General features: G+C 34.9%; 1 protein-coding gene across 3 annotated transcripts in view; it reads left to right on the top strand.

Moving 5' to 3' along the window:
• The window catches only part of LEPR (leptin receptor), an 86,111-nt gene that overhangs the window by 44,383 nt on the left and 21,920 nt on the right, over nucleotides 1-19,808 (top strand). For all 3 annotated transcript variants that reach the window (XM_033225185.1, XM_033225186.1, XM_033225187.1), the window contains exons 6-13: nucleotides 3,034-3,179; nucleotides 5,236-5,380; nucleotides 8,092-8,382; nucleotides 8,540-8,657; nucleotides 12,161-12,360; nucleotides 15,668-15,816; nucleotides 16,843-17,002; nucleotides 17,110-17,192. In XM_033225185.1, the coding sequence (XP_033081076.1) occupies nucleotides 3,034-3,179; nucleotides 5,236-5,380; nucleotides 8,092-8,382; nucleotides 8,540-8,657; nucleotides 12,161-12,360; nucleotides 15,668-15,816; nucleotides 16,843-17,002; nucleotides 17,110-17,192 (1,292 nt within the window). The remainder of the gene's footprint in view (nucleotides 1-3,033; nucleotides 3,180-5,235; nucleotides 5,381-8,091; nucleotides 8,383-8,539; nucleotides 8,658-12,160; nucleotides 12,361-15,667; nucleotides 15,817-16,842; nucleotides 17,003-17,109; nucleotides 17,193-19,808) is intronic.

Below are 19,808 nucleotides of genomic sequence, written 5' to 3' on the forward strand. Positions count from 1 at the left end.
ATCTCTTTTTATCAATTTAAATATACAATTATAAATGTGAATAATACAGGGAAATGTTAGTGCTATGTATTTAATTTATTAATTTCATTTAATTTTGTATAATTTAGCAGTTTTTCTCCACTTATATTTCCTGAAACAGTTGTATGCAAACTCTTTATGTCTGATTTTGCACCATTGGTTTTGACATCACTAGAGCCACTTTTCCAAGTATCTGATACAATTTTACATACAACTCAGGCTTTACTTCTTTCTAAGTTACTCGAGATACAGCACTTTTTGAAACTGTGTATGACATCATATTTTAACATTAAGACTTTCAAATAATTTGTCCTCTAGCGATATCATTGTGCTCTCCACAACATAGTTACAATGGCATACAAGCAATTCAATCATGAAGTTATACCATAGAGAAAAAAATTACAAAATCTTTATTCAATATCATTTTCTTTTCTTTTCAAAACTAATTCTGCCTGATGATTTTTTAGTAGCATTTAGAGTCAACTTTGAGTTGCGTTGTTTTTCAAAATGAAGTAGTTAAGGGAAAGTGCTATGGAATTTTTAAGAACTTGAAAACTTTCTTAATTTTGTCTTTATGCGGAGATAATTTTGGGGAAAAAAATCTTTCCTTCTATTTGAACACATATGATAATATCCCCAAATTATATGTTCCATGAAAACAATAAAACTGGTATGATGGAGTGTCAGGGACTATTATTTCTACTATGTAGATCAAAGAAGATCTCCTTTAGGACATAGCATTTGAGCTGAATAAAGAAGAGATATCCATGCAAAAATCCAGAGCAAAAGGTGCTCCAAGCAGGAAGAACAATATTCACAAAATCCCTAAGATAAAATGAACTTGGTAATTTGAGGAACAAAACAGAAGACCTTTGTGCTAGGAGTGAATGAGGTATGAGAGTATTAAGGGATGAGGTCAGAGTTACTTGGTCCAGAGCATATAATAGGCCAGGGTGGAGAAGTAAAGAACTGTTTTGGTTTGGATCTGTTTGGGAGATGGTGCTGACTGGACTGTCTAGTGGTTGGAGTTGTAGAGTGTGAAGGACAGAGGGGAATCAAAGATAACTCTTAAATTTAGACCTGGGCATCTAGATGAACAGTGACACCAGATACTGAGATACGGAAACTCAGGGAAGATTAGGTGTGTGTACAGAAATCAAGAGCTCTATTTTGGACACATTGTATTTGAGATGTCTGTTGGAAACCTAGGAGACGTTGAATAAGAAGTTGGACATATGAGTCTAAAGTTTAGGGGAGATATATACATTTGGGAGTTGTTAACATATCAAGGTTTAGAGTATTGTATGAGATCACCTATTTAGAGTTCAGGAAGAGAAAGACTGAGGGGTTATCAGTAAGAATGCAGGAGTAAAAGAGTATGTTGTTCTAGAAGCCAAGTGAAAAAAATATTTCAAGAAGGAGGGTATAAGCATCTATGGAGTGCTGCTGAGAGGCAGAGTAAGATGAATGGGAAATTGACATTGGGTTTGTTTTTGTATTTCTAATATTAACGCATATTAGTATTGTCAACCTAAAATGTATGACAGATACCAACTCTACAAAGCAAAAAGTTTATTTGGGAGTAGTAGGGGATTGCAGTTCTAGACATGCATGCTATGGAATGACTATGACACATCCACGGGGGGTTGGAGTAAAGGGGAAGCTTGAAAAGACATATAGGAGACCTCCATGTAAGCTCTTTTGAACAAAGATTATTGGTTACAAGAGCTTGCTGCAGGGGTTGGCATTAGCTAATTGGTGGAGACAGCCATTGTTAGGCAAGTGTCCCTGTGCAGGCGGCTTTTATGGAATACTGTGGTTTTGAGGAATTATTTACGTCATTCCAACGTAGGCATACATGCATGAGGGGACTTCTTCATGGCCTCCCAACTCCATTGTGTTAGGGTTCCACATTAGTAACTCCAGTTTGATACTGATAACTTTTACAATATGCAGATAGGAAATGTACAATAGCTTGTAATATTGTGATTTTACTTTTCTTTGGTATATGTTTGTTTTCTCTTTGGTCATGGGAACACAGTAAATTTCACCTGTAATTTTCAGACTTTTGTGTTTAGCTGTCTTTGCTTTAAAGTAACTGAAATTTATAATATGTCACATAAAGTAAAACATCATTGATTTTGACTAAAAGAGGAAAATTGTGACCAAATTCCTGAAAATATAGAATGTGAAAATTACCTTATGCTCTTTATTTGTTGAAAATAAAATTCAAATTAGTAATTGTTTCAATTTAATGATAATTTCTATATACATGAATAATTCCTGTTAATTGTAAAAACCTTCCTAATATAGAGGTGAACAAACAAGAAAACGCACCAATTTTCTATCACTTTGGCAATCTTTCTATTTTAAATATATCAGGAATCCAAGTATAAATGTGTGTTAAACTTTCAAAATTTAAACGTTAAACATTTTTAATATTCTGAGAAACTTCATCCCTACTTCTGAGGACAAGCCAGGGACTGCTGCAGCTGCATTTATTGCATGGGAATATTCATGCTATAAGTTATTTGAGTAGGTTTGTCTAGATTATAGACAATTATGATCCAAAATTAATAGACAAGTTGAATTTTGGATAGTTTTATGTATTTCCAAATAGTGTTCTGCACAATGCTTTTTTCCTTTTTACCCACTAAAATAAGTGGAGTGGGTGAGGTTCAGGGGAGACTTCAAATAAGTTTGAGGATGCTGGGTTTAATAAAGTTAAATGGGATTCTTATAAGGGGAAATAACATTTAGCAAAATAATCTCATTTACTGATTCATAGTCTTTGCCACTTAAGGGGAGGGAAATGAATACATATGGATTGCTATGATAAGGTACAATAACCAGACCCAGTATTCTAGCTTGTTTCGGTTCTGTAATTAGTCCTTGGATAAATTTTAAGTACTTGAAAGGCAAGATATGATGAAAATTTATTTTGACTTTATTTTATTCAACTATAATTGTCATGAAAATTACTTGACTTAAAAGTATTCTCTTTTTTTTCTTAAGTGAAGCCTGATCCACCATTAGGTTTGCGTATGGAAATCACAGTTGATGGTAATTTAAAGATTTCTTGGTCCAGCCCACCATTGGTACCATTTCCACTTCAATATGAAGTGAAATATTCAGAGAATTCTACAACAGTTATCAGAGAAGTAAGTATATTTTAGTAAGTAAAATGAAAAGTTGAGAAGTAAAGACCCTCTTAAGTCCCATAATAATTACTCTCTGCATACTAAATATATACATTTCTTCTAAAGCAGAATGAATTATAGTTCAATATTTCATATTATATATATCATATATAGATAGATATACATACGTATATATACGGCTATAGGAAATCTAGTTACAGAAACTTGAATTCATAATTACAATTATTTTCCACCGACAGACCACTGATTTCATCTTTTTTTTTAATTGTTCAATCTATTTGAATCTTTTTCTGAATGTGGCAACAGAAAGATTTTTGCTTGGCTAATCATTAGTTGAGCTTCTGAATCTTCTGTTAGCCCCATCTGTGCATGATTCCTGTAAAGCTCAGTTTTAGCAAAGAACTCTGCTAGGTCATTTTAGAAGGAACCCCCCCACCCTGGATATCTGATGAATATTTGATCAGGTTTCTCATCCTCCACCATTCCCCAAATAATGTTTGATTACCATGGCCTGTCTTCAACAAGAATTGTGTTAGGTCAGTTTAGCCAGAATCCCTCTTCTCATGATGTTTTTGCTTAGTAATTTTCTATCTACTCCCTGCTTCTTGGCTATAAATTCCCTGTTGCCCATGCTGTATTTGGACTTAGCCCACCCACTCCCACCCATCACAAGGTATATGCAGTGCTCCATATATCTATTGTGATGATTCCAAATAAAGTCTTCCTTACTTCCTTTCTCTTTTTCTTTAACAGTTCATTCGGTAAGTATTTATTGAACACCTGCTACGTGCCTGGAACTGTTCTACTTGCATCAGGGTACACTGAGATAGCAGGACAGGATAAGAGGAATCTGGGGGTGCTGGCAGGGAATGGAAGGTTGCAATAATAAATGGAGGTTGGGGAGAGTGACATTTGAGCAAAGATGTGAAGGAGATGGTGATGTGGATATCTGGGGAGTTGGATTCTAAACAGAGAGAACAGTAGTGCAAAGGATGGTGTGGCTGAGGGCAGTGAAGGTGACAGCAGTAGTGGTTGAAGTCAGAGGCCAGTGGGGGAGGAGAAGGTGGAGCTCAATGAATAGCCTCTTGGGCCATGTGAATACTTTGGCACTTTACTTTGTGCAGCTAAGTTTCATATCATTTAGAAGTGAAAAACAGTCTTTTAGAACTGGCAAAAAATTTAAAACATTTTATTTTCACAAAGAGAACGATGGAAATCCTCAGTGTCACGTATGGAGAAGACAGAGTTAAGGCTTCTGTGGGTTTCAGCTTTCTCATCTGTAAACTGGAGATAATCTGTAAACTTGAGGATTTTAGATAGGAGTTGTTAATATCTGATGTTGTTGTATGCATTCCTGATGCTTTTCATAATTTTTGGTCTGTGACATGCTCCCCCTGCCTCAAGAGCAGTCATTAGAGGCCAGAGAGTTTATTAACTTTGGAGTACATTTTTGGGAACTGAATTTTGATCTCCCAGGCTCAAGTGATTCTCCTGCCTCTTTTTTTTTAAAAAGAGATGTTGGTATCACTATGTTGCCCAGGCTGGTCTTGAACTCCTGGGCTCAAGTGGTCTACTCACTTCGGTCTCCCAAAGTGTTGGGATTATAGGCATGAGCCACCATGCCTGGCCAGGCTCAGGTTCTTAAGACTTTTCATGCCCTTCTATACAGGATACTTGTAGTTCTTTGTCTACCCCTGCACAGCATTTTCTACCAGATGTGTCTTACAGGTGTCAGTAGCGGCTTGAAGCGTCCCACAGATTTTAGCTGCATTTCTTAAAATTCTAAAGGTCCTATATTCATCATGATTCAGTTAACAGTATTTGCTAATTATCATTATGATTTTTTTATTGGACCCATGGACTATTTAAAATTTTATTGACTAATGTGCAAACATTTCTTTTTGGTTATTGATATTTGTTTTAATTCCGCTGTGGCCAGATAACTACTGTGTAAGATTTTAATTCTTTGAAAGTTGATGAGATTAGCTTATGATCACGTTTCATAAAGGTTCCCCATCAACTTGATATTCTGATGTTTTAATATAATATTTAACAGGCTGACAAGATTGTCTCAGCTACATCCCTGCTGGTAGACAGTATACTTCCTGGGTCTTCATATGAGGTTCAGGTGAGAGGCAAGAGACTGGATGGCCCAGGAATCTGGAGTGACTGGAGTACTCCTCATGTCTTTACCACACAAGGTAGGTTATGTAATAGCCACTTCTACTGGGAGGGAAATATATTTCCTGAACTTGCCTTTGTATATTATAAGCATCTTGAATTTTGTAGCCTTAAAATGAAAGAAGGAACACAATATCAACTTCCTTGTTTAAACTTTGAATGGGCCAATTCGTGAATTAAAATTCTGTCAGAGTCTGTGGGCTTGTGTGTTTCTATTGCAGTGTGTTTCTATTGTAGGATCACTTTTCTTATTAAAAAGAAAAAATTAATGTAACAGTTCCAAATTAGAAAAAATTAATATAACAGTTCCAAATTAAACTCAGAAAGCCCCTTGTATTGATAATTCCTTAATTTACATTTTAAAACCAAGCATATTTATTTGACATAAAATTCAAATATTAATGTTTTACTTTATATTATATAATAAATGAATTTTTATTCTAGATGCTTGCTTTTGAGAGTTTTCAGTGCCGATTGTTCATATTGTAAAGTTTATTTTTAGCATTGGAACATCTACAGTTTATTCACAGCTTCTTCATGCAGCTGATGTGCAAAGTTTTGCATAGAGGCTCCAGAGGCTTGGAATAGTCCTAGACCTGCTACGTGCAAAGCTGTGACTATAGAAAGAAAATAGTCCTTTGACCGGTTGTCCAATCTGTCAAAAGGGCAAAATTTTTCTTGCTCAGACTTACTGAGATTGATTATGGCCTGTGTAGAGATAATATGTACCATGCAAATATTCAGTCCATTTAACAAGTTTACTTATTGATTGCTGACTATTTTAAAAGCACTGATTCGTCAAAAGGCAAGTAGCAATAGTAGTTTAAGACATTGACTTTGGAGTCCAACAGAAGTTTATAGAAGTTCTGGCCTCACCACTTATTTGGAGAATTTCTTAATCTTTCTATTCCTTAATTTCCTCATCTGTAAAATAGGGATGTTTTATATGGATATGAAATATCCATATAAAATAAAATAATGAAATGAAATAATTCACATTGGCCATGTGAAGAAAATCATTATTGTTTTATTATTCTGCAAATTAAAAATTGCATAGTGTGTCATATGCAGATAACATGCATATCTATCTATATTATTAATATTTTGCAAATTAAATATTCAATATTTATCTCATATCAATTTCAATAAATTTATCCAGTGTAAATTTCACAGATTGTCAGGTTTTTATTAACTTGGTTTTCTTATTTTTAAGCTAATATTTTAGCATCTACTCATGTAAAAATACTATAATTTTCATCTTATTTCTCAATTAAGCCTTACTATATATATTTGATTTCAAAGTGAAATGCTTTGAATTCTCTTATCATCTTTAAAATGAAAAACTTCAGCTTAATTCATGAAAGTTCAATTATACTTTTTCTTTTTAAATAAGAATTATTCTGAGACTTTTGAGGCAGTTTAGTAAGGAGGTTGTGGCACATACTGAAGGTAGGTTAAAATAGGTTAATGTGTTAGGTACTTGTCCACAGTAAGTAACGTATAAGTGAAGCTTGAGTGTCACCTCAGCTAGGATTATACTCAGTCACGCTCATAAATCTAATGGTCTGGCTTCTGTCCAGTAATTTTATGCTACTAAGTTTTTTCCTGTTTCTATTTGATTATGGAGATACAAAACATAGATGTTTTGTATGGATTGTAAATATATAGACATTGACGTTTAGCGTGCTATTACAGAATAAAGAAAACTTAATAAAAACCAATTATTTTTGTTTCTGTTTTTAAGGGTAATCCCAAGATATGTGTGAAAACAAATTTTCATAGTCTATCAGCAGAAAATGGTTTACCTTAACTTTACAGCTGTGAAATGTACTGATGTTTTTGCAGTGCACTGTGGTGGAAATAATTTCTTCCTACGCAAAGCATCATTTACTTTTATCTTGTGTGTCTTTGAAAATGATAGGCAAATGAAGTTCACAACAATAGAGGACTTTAAAAATAGTATGGAATCGTGTGTAGGCATTTAAAAAAATCACGTTTTAGGAAAATATTGTTTCTCTTTGCCCTCATCCATAGGATGTTGGCATTAAATAACTCAAAATGATGGTACAAACCAGCATTTATAATTTTCTCTGCTTTGTATATTGCTGCATTATCATTCATATGACATTCCTATTTTTAAATTTATATCTCATATATTTACCTACTTACTTGAAATTTTTATGTATCCAAACAAGACAATAGCAGCAATCATTTTTACTTCAGGATTTTGCTTCATGGTGATTTTTTTAAAGAACTTGTCCTAGGTTTCACTGATTCCCAAAGCAGGGTCTGGTGGAAAATATGTCATTGTGGAATTAAACTATGTTTTGTTTTAGTTACTTTCCAGCCTATCAGTTAGCAAGTGACAATTACTGACTAAAACATATATATATATATCGTGATCCGCCCGCCTCAGCCTCCCAAAGTGCTGGGATTACAGGCGTGAGCCACCGCGCCCTGCCCTAAAACATATTTTATGATGAATAAGCCTCTGTGTTTAGAAGATAGTGAAGACATTCATGGAAGCTCAATTCACTTTTGAATGAGAGCACTAGGGACACTAGATAACTGTACACAAACAGGCAATTTCAGCATTATCCAGTTTTTTAGTCCACTCATGTTATTTTTGGCAGTGTAACAAGGCAATGTGTTTTGAATCTTTTTCGATGTGGTGCAAATTACTTACAGAGTGTTTTGTCTTCATCTGATATCCTTTCTTCCCTCATTACAGATGTCATATACTTTCCACCTAAAATTCTGACAAGTGTTGGATCTAATGTTTCTTTTCACTGCATCTATAAGAATGAAAACAAGATTGTTTCCTCAAAAAAGATTGTTTGGTGGATGAATTTAGCTGAGAAAATCCCTCAAAGCCAGTATGATGTTGTGAGTGATCATGTTAGCCAAGTTACTTTTTTCAATCTGAATGAAACCAAACCTCGAGGAAAGTTTACCTATGATGCAGTGTACTGCTGCAATGAACATGAATGCCATCATCGCTATGCTGAATTATATGTGATTGGTAAGAAAATGAAGGTTTTGTTCATTTTGTTCCACAACTTAGTTTCATTATGGACCCTCCTTATATTAGAGTCCTGTTAAGATGTAAGAAAAAATTTTTTTCATTAAAATTTTTGGTGTTTTTGCTTTATATTAATATTTTAATGTGTTTCAAATAGATGTCAATATCAATATCTCATGTGAAACTGATGGGTACTTAACTAAAATGACTTGCAGATGGTCAACCAATACAATCCAGTCACTTGCGGGAAGCACTTTGCAATTGAGGTATCATAGGTATGTATTATTTTTGCTGTTTCGTTTTTCTGTGGGTATGGTGAGATAAAAATTTTCTGTAGAAATATTACAACAGTCATCTTACAGATTATTTGCTTCCTGAAAGAGGAAAGTATAATATAATTAATCAGGAAATTTTTGAGGGATTAAATACATTGGTGATTCTTGAAAAATATTCACACCTGAGGTTAAAAAATTGTAATTTGTTTTTACTTCAAATTATCTTTTCTGAAAATCAACCAATTCTGTATAATTTGTATTTTAACTCTTGAATGAAACACAAGAAAATGTAGTTTGTGTATATTTTAATTTGACTTAGAGAGTTGACTAGAGGAGAATGTGAAAGATTATAAAAGTTTCATATCATTTGGTTAAAGATTGTTTTGGAAAAAAAGAGGTAGAAGTAGATTATAGGAGATAATATGAATGGTTTTTAGAACTAACTGAGGTTATTTAGGAAATAAATACTTATGGTTAATAAAGGGTAATGTGTTCTAATAAGAAGTAATTTGTACTTGTTTATTTTTACTCTTCTATGTTTTAAAAAGAATTCAAGGCATCATCTTATAGCAGTCCCTTTCTCTCTAAAATCATTTTATCTAAAATGATACCACCCTTGATCAGATGATAGATTTTTATTTTTAAAATATCCCATAGTAGTATTCAAGTAAATATACTGTTGTTAAACACTGTGTCCCAATTTGTATTTTTATTTGTAGTGGAGACTTTCAATTTGTATGACATGCTCATTTATTCTTAAAATATAAATTTTCAACTAGAAAAATAAATCCCTTCTCTACAATACTGTGATCTGAAGTCTATTCCTAATGCTGCCAGTCTCTTCTTATGTAGTATTAGGAAAAAAATGTGACAATTCATACATTTCTCAAATAGCTGCCTTCATCCTACCTAATATGTGTATTTTAAAATCAGTAGAATGTTTGTGATATGAAATTTTACTTTTATAATCTGTCTTTACCTTGTTTTCATGATATCTTCACATTAGAAAGGTGTTTGTGAAAACCTATTATATTAAGCCCCATGCCTCGTTTCTCTTAACATTTACAGAATAACTAGGAAACTACATTTACTTGCGTGAGTTTCTTAACTTCCCTAAGTCTCAATTTCCTTGTCTGTAAAAACAGAGAGACTAATAGGACTTACAATGTTTCTGTGAGAGTTAACAACATATTTCACCTAATTATAATCACGTGATATAATTTCTCCTTGTAAATATTCAATATATTGTTTTTGCTGTCACAATAGTAATGATGCCAACTTTTCAATTCTAAGTGTACTGGTACTGTGCTTTTCTACTTTGTTCTTATTTTCTACCCCCAGATGACCCCTCACTCCTCATTTTCATTTTTGTCCACGCACCATCATTTATTCACACACACACACACATACACACACACACACATACACACACACACACACATTCATGATTGTAATTTTGAGAAGACAAGAAAAAGAAGTGGTATAGAAAATAGAAAATGACAGAAGAATATCGATTTTTTTAGCTTCTTCTAACTTCCTCACTCCCATGTCTTTGGAAAGACTAATTGCTACTTTAGCCATTTAAATATAGTATTCAGAGCAAACATTGGCCCAAGAAGTTATTTCAAACCAGAGGAAAAAGAGTTTATGGCAGGTTTGTCCAGCCCATGGCCCGAGGCCCCATGTGGACCAGGATGGCTTTAAATGTGGCCTAACACAAATTTATAAACTTTCTGAAAACATTGTGAGATTTTTTTTTTGCAACTTTTTTTTTTTTTTTGGTTCATCAGCTATCGTTAGTGTATTTTATGTGTGGCCCAGGACAGTTCTTCTTCCAGTGCTGCCTAGGGAAGCCAAAAGCTTGGACACCCCTGCTTTATGGGTTCTGAGGTGGAGTGTTGGCTAGGACTCACTTATACAATTTTTAAAAAATTTTCGTCTCTGAGAAGATGAGGAACATACATGGTTATATAATTCACATACATATCTGAAGTTGGTATTATATTAATTTGTATTAATTTGAACTAGAAAATTATATTCACCACGGATTTGTGATGAAATTTAATTCTTTCTTTAAAGTGTGAGGAATTTGCCTTCCTTGCCACCTCAGGAATGTTCCATGACTACTTTCATCTATATTTGAAATATTCTCTCACTAATATATAGTGTTAGTTTAATTTGCAAATTATTTTAGGTTCTGTCTCTAACTGGATCATTTTCTCCTTTTTAGAGCATTTATTTCATTTGCATCCCTACTTAGTGTCTAATGAAATATTTAATAAGTTACTGTCAGTTTCTGTGGAAAGGTATAGAACTGGGATATAGCTGGGAAAAATTTAAAAAATGCCTTTCTAATAAGAACATCTATTGTTTTAGATGGAGTGCAACTGTCTGTATTTTATTTAATTATTTTAATTTAATTTAATTTAATTTTATTTTTGAGGCAGTCTCCCTGTGTCGCCCAGGCTGCAGTGCAGTGGTACCATCCCAGTTCACTGCAACCTCTGCCTCCCGGGTTCAAGCAATTCTACCGTCTCAGCTTCCCCAGTAGCCAGGACTACAGACGCGCATTTATAGAGACGGGGTTTCACCATGTTGCCCAGGCTGGTCTGGAACTTCTGGGCTCAAGTGATCGGCCTGCCTCAGCCTCCCAAAGTGCTGGAATTACAGGCATGAGCCACCGCACCGGGCCTCCTGCCTGCCTTTTAAACCTGGGATCCCCAATCCCCGGGCCACGGAGCGGTACCTGTCTGTGGCCCCTTAGGAACCCGGCTACACAGCAGGAGGTGAGAGAGCAGCATTACCACCTGTGCTCCGCCTCCTGTCAGATCAGCAGTGGCATTAGATTCTTAGAGGAGCAGAATCCTATTGTGAACTGAGCATGCGCTCCTTATGAGACTCTAATACCTGGTGATCTGAAGTGGAACAGTTTCATCCCGAAATCCTGAACCATTTCCCATCCCCCATTTGTGGAAAAGTTGTCTCCGGTGAAACTGGTCCCTGGTGCCAAAAAGGTTGGTGACTGCTGTTTTATTTTTTTATTTTTTTTATTTTTTATTTTTTATTTTTTTTTTGAGGCGGAGTCTCGCTCTGTCGCCCAGGCTGGAGTGCAGTGGCCGGATCTCAGCTCACTGCAAGCTCCGCCTCCCGGGTTTACGCCATTCTCCTGCCTCAGCCTCCCGAGTAGCTGGGACTACAGGCGCCCGCCACCTCGCCCGGCTAGTTTTTGTATTTTTAGTAGAGACGGGGTTTCACCGTGTTAGCCAGGAGGGTCTCGATCTCCTGACCTCATGATCCGCCCGTCTCGGCCTCCCAAAGTGCTGGGATTACAGGCTTGAGCCACCGCGCCCGGCTGACTGCTGTTTTAAACAACAAGTAACAAGAAGATATCTGAGAATTCTGATTTGTTGACTGCTGTTTTAAACAACAAATCAGAATTCTCAGATATCTTCTTGTTACTTTTATTAATGTATACTAATTGACTATTTTTGTATCTTTTAAAGGAGGAGCCTTTACTGTTCTGATATTCCATCTGTTCATCCCATATCTAAGCCTAAAGATTGCTATTTGCAGAGGGATGGTTTTTATGAATGCGTTTTCCAGCCAATCTTTCTATTATCTGGCTATACAATGTGGATTAGGATCAATCACCCTCTAGGTTCACTTGACTCTCCACCAACATGTGTCCTTCCTGATTCTGTGGGTATGTCAAGCTGTGTTGTGTCTTCATTTGTGTTAGCAGATTTGTATGCAGATTGATGCAGGTTTAATGTTATATTTTGCCATTTGCTGATCACATTAGATTTTGAAAAAAAAATTGTTCCTGTTTACAGTGGTATTGAGAAAATCAGCCTTAGGAAGTTTTACACTTTTGAATTCATTTCAAATTATTTATAGCAGACTTTTTTAAGCAATAGGAATATTTTCTGCACACTATTAGATAAAATACATGGGTCTTTATGAATGAATTTTAGTAATGTTTTTCTAAATAAGGCATTATTTTATGTTTTTGTTCCAGTGTAGTTATGAAAACATGCAGTATTTTTACTCCAAAGGCTTGATTTGAATATTCTGAGGGTCTCAGTAATCTGAGTACTCATAACTCAAGCCTTTAATTTGTGAGGATATGTAGGGCACAGAAGCATTTAAAATAGCTAAATCGAAGTGGAGGAAATAGACAACGATGACATACATTATATTGTAAACATTCTTTTCAAAAACAGCTTTGATTTCAAAGATATTAAGAGAGTCCTTGAAAAATGTGATATATTCTTTCAAGTTCATTGTGAAATATCTGGGAAATGATTGTGCAACAGGAATGAAAAAATATCTTTTGGTGCTGTTATATATGTATAACTAAGGAAGCTTTTGTAAATATTTTCTAAATGTTTGTTTTCAATATAAGATATCTAAAAACAAAAACAAAACTGGGATTTTCAGTGAATTTCCCCTCAAATAAAATATTCCTCAGTAGGAAACACGTTAGAATAATGTTCCATAAAAATAATAATATATGCTATTTAGTTGGGGGATTATGCCAAAAATCAATATTTGAGTCATTGTTTTTCAATTAATTAATACACATTTGAATTAAAACCTATATCCAAAAAATACAGAATAAGATTGTTTTAATTATTAGATTTCTTTTTCTATATAAAGTCCCAATGAATTCTCTCCCCACTGTTTAATTCCATTTAAGTGATTTTTACTGCAGTGATACTTAATATCCTAGGATAGCAAGGAACCCTCCTACACTCCCCCAAACATGCACAGATAATAACACACTCACTTATAAGATATGACAAATGCAGCATGGATTCAGTAACATATGTTACCTGAATAACCCTTGGTGTTATCCTTTTCAAAACTAAAATAACGAGTTTAGGTTGGGCTTATATTGCCTACTTAGTACTAGAAGGTAATGTGGAAACTCAATGTTGGGATCCAAATGCCAACTACACCTATTACTAGCCTTTAAATCTGCACTAGCCACATAGGCACTCTGTGTCTGCTTTGCCATCCATAAAATGTAGACAGCTTCCCATACCTTCCCAGCATGGGTATTGAGGGAATCATGTAACTTCAAGCATATCCTTTCTGCAGACTGGATATTCATTGCCAGTCTGCAGAAATGATATGCTTCATATGATTCAGTTCATTGCAAACACAGATTTAACCTCGTACAGTCTCTTGAATATTGGTACTTCCTTTCCTGACAAGAAATGATCAAGAGGTAAAATACAGTATATATCATCTTGCTGGGTTGGTGGAGAATGCCTTTTTGGTCTATGAAGAATTGAATCACCATGACAAACTTTACACGAAGGAAAAAGTTTAGGTATTTTTGTTTTCAACAGTAAAAACTATTATTGTTGATTGCTTAAAAATGATTTTAAAATACTGTATGAAAGGGAGACTATACCTTTACACATTGTTGGTTTTTGGCAAGTGAGACTTGGAGCAAGAGAATGATAAACACCCATATTGTGCCAATCCAGGTATTATGATTTCCCTGTGAATCATAAGAGTAGTATGGTTTATAAGACATGGGGAAATAAATCAAGAAAGTAAACCCTGGAACTCTCTTAATTTTTCTTACACAGAGTGTCTACATTTGGCCTTAGTTATGGTTTGGGTTATTTAGGTTTCTTTTAGTTGGTGATGGTTGGTTGGTTGGATGGTTTCATACATTAGCCCTTCAGCTTCCCTTTTTGCTACTGCAGTTGTTTTCTGCGTACTCCAGCCAAGGGCCATCTCTCACATTGGATTGTCCACTGGAAGGGGTGACTGTCAAAATAAGAGGAGGGCTGTTCCAACTGCAATCCCGGAGACCTCTGCTGTACCGGGCATTGACCTTTTAGGTTCTGGGTCATGGGCAGGTGTGGAGGGCATCCAATCTGAGCAGTTCTGGAGGAGATGTTCCTCAGGAGAGCAGCTCTTTACCAGTTGGTATGGATGTATTAATATTTTTAACAACTGTTTTGGTATACCAACTGAATATATGTCCTCTAAATGGAATCCTCCACTCTTAGTACAGATAATCAAGACATGACTATGTAAATGTAGTATGCATCATAAAGTTGATGCTTGGAGTCATAACAGAGTTAGGGCTTCAGAGACGCACTGTTACGCTTGGGCTTTCAGGCTTTTACTTTAAAATATGCCACATTTCCATATTGCCTTTTGTCGTCAGAAAGAGTGGCCCTCAAAGTGAAAAATTAAGAACTTGGAGGAAACTTACATACTGAATCTAAGCCTAAGCTAAAGTTTTTACTTTAGCTCTGAAAGCAGCATCATAAAAAGGTGATAGGAAAACAGGGAAGATAACCTTTTTCTTTGCATTTCTGTGATTTTTACATTATGCCTTTAAACATGACTTGCTTATATATATATATATTTAAAAAATAGACTCATATATATAATAGATTCATATATATATATGAATCTATTTTAAAAATCACTTGCTATTCAGATCATCTTTGCCTCTATTACTGCACATTAAAAGCCTGTTTCCCTCAGATTATAGAAAACCAAGGCTTTGCTCTGAGAGACTATCTCTGACCTTGATCTAGAAATATTTAATGATACACATCAGCATAAGAGTTTCACACTCACATGTGGAAGTTGATGCAGTCCATGTTTTTTTTTTGCCTTTAATTAAAGTTCAATGGAGAACAGTTTATTATTGATATTTAGCATGGGTTCAGCGTGGTACCTTTTGCATGCAGAGCCAATGTTTCAATTTCTAATCAGGTACTACTGTTAGTTTGCTGAGTAACATGGATAATGTATTGACTTTTTTCATTCAAGTCTTTATTTGCAAAATAGTGATAAATCCCTCTTTTAATATATCACATAAAGTAATAGGGAAACAAATGAGATAATGAGTGAGAAAGTTATGAAGAAGATATTGCTTGATGAATATAGAGGTATGAAAATATAACACAATGTTTTTAGGCATTATTACTATTTAAATTACCATCACTTAAAACTGTTTTAAAAATTTCTAGTGAAGCCACTGCCTCCATCCAGTGTGAAAGCAGAAATTACTAAAAACATTGGATTATTGAAAATATCTTGGGAAAAGCCAGTCTTTCCAGAGAATAACCTTCAATTCCAGATTCGCTATGGTTTGAGTGGAAAAGAAGTACAATGGAAGGTAACTTTTACTTAGAACTTCAGCTTTCCTCATTAAATGCTATTTTTATAATATTTAGGAGTTCAATTGTATTAGATTAATTTTATTGGCATAAAAGTACATTCTCTTGTATTCTGTAGCTATTTTCATTAAATAGATTTGCCTAAGTCTAACCTTTTTAAAGAACAAAGTTTCCTGAAATCCATCATTCCCTGAAGTGTGTTTTATAGAACACAGGTCTTATATTATGTTCCTCAGAAAAAGATTAAATGGTTAAATCAGTTTAGGAAACCCTGTATCACTGTATCTTCCTTGTGTAGTCACGGTATATATATAACATATTCAAGGTTTGGAGAGGTCCTTCATTAAAGAAAAATTTGTGACCTTATTTCATTTCATGTACCCCAAACTAGTTTTTTCCAAGGAACTGTTGTTTCTCTAACATCTGTTAATGTCTTTTAGTACATACATGTTTGGTGGAATGCATTTTGGGAGAAGCTGCTTTTCAAACAAACAGAATCATTCCCATAGTGGCAAGGGTGCCTATGATGACATTTCACATCAGCTTTGTGATGGCAGCCTGCAAATACCTAGAAATATCAGAAACCCTTATTATATGATCACAATGATATCAACTAAAACAAATGTGACAGTTTAGCTGCTATTGAAGAATACTGAATATCAACGATTTGCTACAGTCGGTCCTATCTAACCAATAGGTTTAAATTCTTAGAACGTCTTTGTAGGCAGAGGATTAGTGGACAGGGATTAGTAGTAGGATAAGAGAGTATTTGGGAAACAAGGTTGCAAGTAAACCAGTTCAAAATCTTGTCATTAGCAAGGGTGTGACAAGATAAATAAGAAAATCCTTGACTTGAAGGAGTTTACAATCCTAGCCTAATTGTGACTATTTCTGAAGTCAGAAAACACAGAATCAGTTCTCTTAATTTTGGAATAGTGTTAAAATTTAAAATAAATGTACTTCAGGGCCCTTTAGATACATATGTGTTGGTAATGAGCAATCTAATGCTTTGACTTATTTTATAGATGTATGACGTTTATGATGCAAAATCAAAATCTGTCAGTCTCCCAGTTCCAGACTTCTGTGCAGTTTATGCTGTTCAGGTGCGCTGTAAGAGGATAGATGGATTGGGATATTGGAGTAATTGGAGCAATCCAGCCTACACAGTTGTCATGGATATAAAAGGTCTGCAGAGATTTTGTAAATGTGTTTTGAAAGTGCATAAGTGTATGCTTCAAATATGGCTGAAAAATATTCCTTCAAAAACATACACACAATTTGTCATTTTGCAGTTCCTATGAGAGGACCTGAGTTTTGGAGAATAATTAATGGAGATACTATGAAAAAGGAGAAAAATGTGACTTTACTTTGGAAGGTATTCCCAATTTTAACGTTATTCTTAAATTGTATTTTTATACTCTTAAAAAATGTACTTCATGGTCCATAATCCTGTTATTAATCTTTGGAAAGCTCAGCAATCCTGTATTTTCATTTCATTTATGAGATGTATTTGCAGAGAGCTAAGATGTACAGTGGCTGAAGCACTGGCATAGTGTTAGGAGACTTTCATTTTCTTCTCAGCTTCACGTACTGTAGTTATGTCAGTACTATTTTGGCAAAGTTACTTAGACTCTTTGGGCCTCAGTTTTCTCATCTGTGTAAATGTAAGATTGAACTACATGATACGTAATGTTTCTTGTAGTCTAAAAATTGTCTTCATATTTAATTCTGAACAGTGTAAGTGTCACCTTCCCCACAAACTCCAAGGGCATCTAACACATGACAGAGTATTCTATTTATGTGATGGCATATAAACAGTGGATATTCCGATAGATGATAGCTGTGTAGCCTAGTAATTTTCAAAGCATCCTCTCCCAAATGAATTGATTTCTATTTCAAGTGAATAGTTTATTTGGTCAGTAAATGCCAAATTTAAGATTGATTTGGGAATACAACACATGAAGTCAAATAGTATTTCTGTCACTCCAAATGTGAATTGTAAGTTTAATACCCAAGGTTGAATGAGCACACATTTGAAAATGGTTTCCTGATGAAAGACCAAAGCCTATGTAAAAGTTGTGGTATATAAGAATTTATGTTCATTTGGTTTCTAAATCCAGTTACTCTATAATTTCATTTGGTTAATAATCAATGCAATTTCTAAACTTTTCCATTTCAATACTTCTTAAAATAATTTTTTATTATTTTATCTTATTTCATTTCTTTTATATTGCTGTCTTTAAAAAATTTAGTTTCTTTTTTTATTGCTCTCTTTTCTTTTTCTAGCAAACAATTCCTTCAACACATTTTAATATTTCCGACTCAAAGTTAGCATTAAGAACTGACAGACATTTATGAGACATTTATTGTATTCTGAACACTTCATACATATCTCTACCTCTCGGTGAATTCAGGGCCTGTACTCTGAGAGACTGAGTGGGCGGTTGAACCTACCACGGAAGGGGGCACTGCTGAATAAGAAACAACAGCCTTGCCCAGCAGATTATTCTTCTCATATTTTTGGTTTTATCTCCATGGGAGTGCTCCAGATATCTGCAAGTTTCTACAGTGAAGGACAGGCAGTGATGTTCCTATGTTTGTGGTAGGGCCAACTTTGAGCAGAATTTAAGTAGCTTTGCTTTGTCTTTGATTTATCCTTTCAGAGCTGTAGTCAACAGCCCTTTGGCCTAGGCTATAGCTACCCTCTCCCATCGCAACATACTCTAGAACAATACAGTTGTCTTTCTCCAGACAGTTCTTATATTTTCCTCATATCATGAATTCCACATTTCCTCAGCAATGCTGCCAATAGAAGTTTCTGTAATGATGAAAATGGTTTATATCTGCATTGTCCAATATGGTAGCCACTAGCCACACATGGTTATTAAGCACTTGAAATGTGCCTAGTGTGACTCAGGAACTGAATTTTAAATTTTATTTAATTTTAATTAATTTAAATTTAAATGGGTGCAAGTGGCCAGTGGCTGTCTTTTTGGACATCAAAGCTCTGTGGGTTCTTTAAGGATGATGTGTGGGAGGGAGACAGTACCCTTGCTAATCTACCATCTTTGCAGAAACTTGAGTGCCTTATATTAATCAAATTGCTTTTCATTAATTTTGTTTTGTGCTGTTTTGTTGTGGTTTCCTAAACTGAGATAATAGTTCAATGATTACGGTTCTCCAACTCTATGCTTCTTAAACTGGGATAAGATTTGCTTAAGGAGTAAGCCACAAGGCCACAGGATAAGTATGGCACTTTAAAAAAATCATTTCTCTGGCATTTAAAAAATATTAAACTTTATGTTAAGGCAGTTTTAGAGTTACAAAAAGATGGCAAAGATAGTACAGAGAATTCCTATGTATTCCCACACCAAGTTTTCTCTAGTATTAACGTCTTACACTAGTGTGATACATTTGTTACAATTAATTAAGCAAGATTGATATGTCATCATTAACTCATCTGCAATTTATTTCAAATCCAAATTTCCTTAGCTTATACCAAATGTTCTTTTTCTGGTTCAGGATTCCATTCAGGATAGCAGATTACATTTAGTAGTCATACCTCCTTATGCTTCTCCTGGTTGTAAAAGTTTCTTAGACCTTCTTTGTTTTTATGAACTTGACACAATTGAGAAGTACTGGTCAGGTATTTTGTAGAATCTCCATCAAACGGGTTTTGTCTAATGTTTTCACATGATTAGATTAGGGTTATGGGTTTGGGGGAGGAAGATCGCAGATGTAAAATGCCATTCCATCACATCATATTAAGGATACATTCTACCAATGTGACTCATCGTGGTTGATGTTCACCTTGCTCGTCTGGCTGAGGTAGTGTTGTCTGGTTTCCCACTGGAAAGTTACTCTTTTTTCTCCTTTCTCCATTTTAGTTTTAAAAATGAAGTCCCGGCCGGGCGCGGTGGCTCAAGCCTGTAATCCCAGCACTTTGGGAGGCCGAGACGGGCGGATCATGAGGTCAGGAGATCGAGACCAT

Source organism: Trachypithecus francoisi, unplaced genomic scaffold, assembly GCF_009764315.1.
Source record: "Trachypithecus francoisi isolate TF-2019V2 unplaced genomic scaffold, Tfra_2.0 Lachesis_group12, whole genome shotgun sequence".
Lineage (NCBI taxonomy): Eukaryota > Metazoa > Chordata > Mammalia > Primates > Cercopithecidae > Trachypithecus > Trachypithecus francoisi.